This window comes from Ascidia mentula, chromosome 3, assembly GCF_947561715.1.
Source record: "Ascidia mentula chromosome 3, kaAscMent1.1, whole genome shotgun sequence".
NCBI classification, from domain to species: domain Eukaryota; kingdom Metazoa; phylum Chordata; class Ascidiacea; order Phlebobranchia; family Ascidiidae; genus Ascidia; species Ascidia mentula.
Window position 1 is genome coordinate 20,905,815 of NC_138568.1, and position 5,244 is coordinate 20,911,058.

Consider the following 5,244-nt stretch of genomic DNA (forward strand, 5'->3'; position numbering starts at 1 on the left):
ATTTACGTCCAGAAAAGCTATACTCGTAATACCTCGGTGTATGTTTTGTTGTTTTCTAAGAATTCAGTCCATCACTGATGTAAGTGACTGTCCTTTCTCCAAAACATATCAAATGATGCCAATGTTCTGTGAATGTCTGCAGCTTCTGTCTGCAGCTTATACACAAGTTCTGTGAATTGTTTGTGCGTATTGTACCTGTTTTACGTTGCGTGTTTTTCGAGACCAACTCTGGGTGTCAGAATATTTGGCATACACACACCGTTTAAACGACAGTTTTTAAAAAGGATTTCAAAACGTAGGAAGATCATAGTTACTTATGTGACACAGCGTCAATTTCTTCGTCCTGCAAAGTATTGGGTAACACTTCCCCGCGATGACAAAGAAGGTCATTGCAGCATTATTGCTCACGCTTTTTGCACGTGGTCTTGCAGGCCAGCATTCAAATGGTAAGATTTTGTAAAGTATTTTATTTTAATACGTGCACTTGTATGTCTGCCCTTAACTATTCGTACGTTTATTTGTTTTCCAACGTGGGTCATTTATTTGGAATGATTTCTTCAGATAAATTGATTCTTAGATTCACATCATTAATTTCGAATTTTATCCTGTTTTGCTTCTCTAATGCTTGTGACGGAAGAATAAATTATGTCTGTATGTATGTATGTAAGAAAGAACGCCCTCCGCGTTTACTGATGAGAGGTTTTTAATAATTCGAAACCACTTTCAGTGACATGTGACACACAGTTCTCCGATCTCGTACACTCGATCACGGTCGTGTTGTGTCCTGCCGGTTGTTTGAGGAAACAATCATCATTGTGTGGAAATAGGGTTTACACCAGGGGACCTATTTGCTTGGCAGCAATGCAAGATCAATGGATTGCAGGTAACATTAATTATAATAAAACTCTTTACTCTATTTCTCCAAGTTAAATTGATGAAAACACCCTAAACTTAACCCGGTAATGATTTTTTTGCAAAGTGTTAAGATTTATATTTCTGCTGCAGACGACGGGGGACCGGTTACTGTTTATCGAAGTCCGAGTCAAGAAAACAATTTCTACAGTGGTGGGATGAGGAACGGAGTAAGGAGTCAATCGTGTTCTGCAAGTGGAGACACGTATTCGTTTGAAAGTAATTATATTATTTGTTTGTTTATTACTGCACATGACATGTTTTATGTGGCAGTGACATGTGCCACACAAGGATACTCATCTCAAGAGATCACGGAAGTCGAATGTCCTTTCGGTTGTGGAAAGGATCCTGTGTTTGGTTCAGATATCCACAGCAGTCATTCGTCTGTGTGCAGTGCTGCCATACACGCTGGACTAATAACAGGTTAGGAACCACTTCCTGCATGTTGTATATGGCGCCCCACACGATGCATGCTTGCCCATTGCCCGGTTTCTTCCCCATCGCTACGTTTATGTTCTGCGAAAACAAATGTCGCTGCGGCCACTTTTTATAACCCTACATGTTGGTGTTTGAAACAAGAAAGTGAAGAGCCAAATTGTTTCAAAATTACATCTTGTACTCAGTTTTTGGAAATCTGGTCCAATGGTACCAGTTTACCTTTTTTTTGAATTGCTTTTTATTTTAGATAAAGGAGGGGTGGTGAAGTTTTACATGAAAAAGGGTCAGCCTTCATACACTGGTTCCACCAACAACGGTCTCACAAGCAAATCTGCTTCTTCTTCAGATGCAGCTTTCACCTTTGAAAGCACGTAACAGTTGTTACTGTCAAATTTAACTTATTACTTAAATACTTTAAATTATTATATTTCAAGGACTTCGCTGCCCTGGCAACAGCTGCACTACTGGCAGCACATGCATGGAACTGGTTGGTGATTACGCATGCATTTGCAAACCTGGATATTATGGAAAGTTCTGTGAATTAGGTGGGCAATCTGTGAAATTAGGTGGGCAAAAAACAGTGCAATAAATGACTCGACAGCCCAACACACAAGGCAATGTTGATTGCACAGCTTTTTCGTCCCTTAAAACTTTTGGCCTTATTTTCAGTTTTCTATAATCTTACTAAGATCAAAGTTTTTCTTTACCACGAACCTGTTTTGAATCTTAACTTTTCAAAACAACTATTTTGTTTACGCATGAGTAAATCTACGATAGTTGACCACAACTGAGGTGATTCCCCCCTTTATGTAACCATAATAATGTTTAGAATTCACTGAGTGTTGGAACGGAAATTTGAGCGGGTTGTATTCCTACAAATCAGGGTTACAAGTTATCTGTAATAACGGATGGACGGTATGCATAGAAGACTAAATATTGCTGTGCTTATTTTCTAGTCCATAAAACTAATTGTATTCAATTTAATACAACTGGTTTGGAAAACCTTCCAAAAAGTGATTGGCATTTACGTACGTTATTTCCGATAAAAAGGTATTTCAACGTCGCTTTGATGGAAGCGTTGACTTTCAACAAAACTGGATCGAATACAAGAACGGGTTTGGAAGTTTGGATGGAGAGTTCTGGTGGGGTGAGTTAATTTAAAATAGTTTTGATTTGTCTAGGCTATGTTTATCACCAAACGTAATTCGTACCATTTAGTATTATCAGTATCCAAATATTTGTTTTCTTGATCGTTTAGGTCTTGATCATGTTTTCCAAATTGTTAGAGGTTTTACCTGTCCCCAATGTCGCATTCGTGTCGAAATTGGTGATTTCAACGGAAATTCTGGATATGCCGAATACAGGTTAAGAAACAAGATTGTAATTGTGGCCCCGCAGGGAAACCACAAAACACTACAATTAAAGATAAATATAGTGTTTATATAGCAGAAATAATATATACAATATGTTGTAATAATTATTGTCTATGCTTCTAAACACTATCTTTTTGTTTACGTATGCATGGTTTACATTCTCTGTCATTGCAACATAATAGTTTTATAAAATAACTTTGCAGTCATTTCCATGTGAACGGAGAGAGCGACAAATACAGAATTTGTGTTGACGGATACAGTGGAAATATTGGAAACAGCTTTAACCCGTCTGGACACCCTGGTTTTCGCTTAAATGACGTTAAGTTCAGCACCCAAGATCAAGATAATGACAACTTATATGGGTTAGCATATAACGTGACAAAATAACGACATCCGATTTTCGATTAAAACAAACGAATAAAAAAAATACACATCAAAATAAATTGTATATATAATGGTTTGAAACACATGCAAAGACAATATTATATTTTCAGTGGATTTTGTGCGAGCTCTAACCGCAAGCAAGGAGGGTGGTGGTTCAGAGGTTGTAGTTATGCTGTTTTAAATGGGTTGTGGACGGAAACATATTCTGGAAGATATGGTGCTTATGCGCACTGTAGGTCATTCCACGGTGGTGCACCACTAAAGAACACAGAGCTGAAATTCCGCTGTGAATGACGAGATTAAGAGAAACAAAGAAAAAGACTACCTGATCACCCTCCACTATTGGCAGAAAATAGTTGCTGTAATTTTCATATCCACACAAATTATTTAGCTTTTTGTGCATTTTCGCTGTGCGTTTACGTGGACGCATGCTTTGTATATTTTTATTGATGTACGCGCAACGCTGAATAAACCCGTTGTCCCTTGCAAATCGTTAAGTGACGGTAACTCCTTTTCGAAATTGTTCGACCCTATTACCAGCAGATATCTGGGTGTTAAAACAAAAACTTTCAAAAGTTACTGACGTGTAATTCCTTACCCATTTTAGCAATACAACCACTAGGTGGTGAACATAACAAGAATTCACAAAACGAATGTTTTTCTCACTCTGTGGTCGATATTTGATCGGTAAACGAAGGACACCAGATAGAATTCTGATTAAAACAACACAAAGTCATTAGATGAGATATTGGCAGTTCCACTGTATTGCAATGTTAAGTTACCATCAGCTATCCTATGATTTCACTTTTTAGTGAACAATTCCCGCAATTGATAAAGATACTCTCGACATCAGCCCCCTTTATCGCCATTTTTCATGCGATTGCGTATCGATCTAAAGTTGGGCGTGTGATTGGCAACATCGGTCAAACGCGCGACCCACATATCAAGAAGAAAACCTGATCGAGATTCGCGTCCAGGGCATCCTGGGTTCAAATCACTGAGATGTAAAAGACATATCTAAAATTTACATATAAACAGAACAGAATTAGTTTCTTTTTGAAACCGTTCAATATCCCTTCAACAAATTCAGGTTGCGTAACTTGCGTCTGGTGCTTTTTCCTTTTGTTGTCATGCTTCGTTGGTTGTGTCTGCTTGAATCGTCATAGCATTTCCACAGTCTGTCGAACGAATTCACCTTAAAGATGAAGGTGTTAGGCTGGCTAGGCTAAATCTGAAAACTAAAACCATGGCAGCGGACCTAACGTTATGGTTTCAAAATGGAGGTCATGAGGCGAATGCATGAGAATGTTGACGTTATTGTTGACAGTCCGTGTAATTATTACTGGGACGAAATATTGTCACAGTAATTCCATTGTGTCCACAGTACCACATAAAGGTAATGGCACGACCAGATAAAGGTTGACATCTTGAAATGTACCTGTGTGTTCAATATTGCCCAAAGGTGCTCTCAAGTGCCTTCTAACTTTGTAACGCTGCTATTTTAAACAAGTTTGGCTCCATTAAATAATGTGTCGATGAAGACCGTGCCAAACAAAACAACTGGACACCAAGCGGCGCGGCGATTTTACACAGGGGTGAGATAACCCGTTCAACGTCACAAAGTGCGTTTCCGCAAGGCTTGAGGTACAATAGGTCTAAAGCTTCTTGTAGAAAAAACTCCAGTCAACTTCAGCTCACTGTAGGGAACTTGCCAAGTCTTGTAAACTTTTCTGAAAGTCTTTATATCTTGCTGATGCTGAGCTAAATCATTCAACGAAAGGAAGCTCTCAGTTAGGAAAATTGCATTTACCTCGATTCGGGAAAGACCGTCGGCTACTACATTTTGAAAACCACTCAGGAAATCAACTTTGCTTGTATATTTGGCAATATAATCCGTGTGACGGTTTTGGGTGAAATTGCTCTTCTTTGAGCGGAAAGCCTTAACTAAAGATAACGGATCTGAGACAATATTATAAGTCCTTCCCTGCAATATATCCTTGCTTAATCACTAAATAAATCCCAAGTAACTCTCTGTCGAACGTGCTGTAATTTTTCTGCTCGTTATTTCATGCCTTGGAGAAAATTGCGTTTAGCTCCCACACGCCAATTGCACCCACGGCATAATTGCTTGCATCTC

General features: G+C 38.7%; 1 protein-coding gene across 1 annotated transcript; it reads left to right on the forward strand.

The window, feature by feature from the left end:
• The first annotated feature begins 350 nt into the window (after positions 1–350).
• On the forward strand, positions 351–3,401 carry LOC145895931 (uncharacterized). The gene is made up of 11 exons (XM_082984704.1): positions 351–446; positions 728–883; positions 1,006–1,131; positions 1,186–1,335; positions 1,598–1,717; positions 1,785–1,895; positions 2,180–2,265; positions 2,401–2,497; positions 2,609–2,714; positions 2,927–3,085; positions 3,218–3,401. The coding sequence occupies exons 1-11, from the start codon at positions 374–376 to the stop codon at positions 3,399–3,401; spliced, it is 1,368 nt and encodes a 455-aa protein (XP_082840830.1). The 5' UTR covers positions 351–373.
• The last annotated feature ends 1,843 nt before the right edge of the window (positions 3,402–5,244 follow it).

Coding starts and splice junctions, on each gene's coding strand:
- LOC145895931 (XM_082984704.1), top strand. CDS start 374: ATGACAAAGAAGGTCATTGCAGCATTATTGCTCACGCTTTTTGCACGT. Junction 447..727: donor TGCAGGCCAGCATTCAAATG/GTAAGATTTTGT, acceptor AACCACTTTCAG/TGACATGTGACACACAGTTC. Junction 2,715..2,926: donor TCTGGATATGCCGAATACAG/GTTAAGAAACAA, acceptor ATAACTTTGCAG/TCATTTCCATGTGAACGGAG.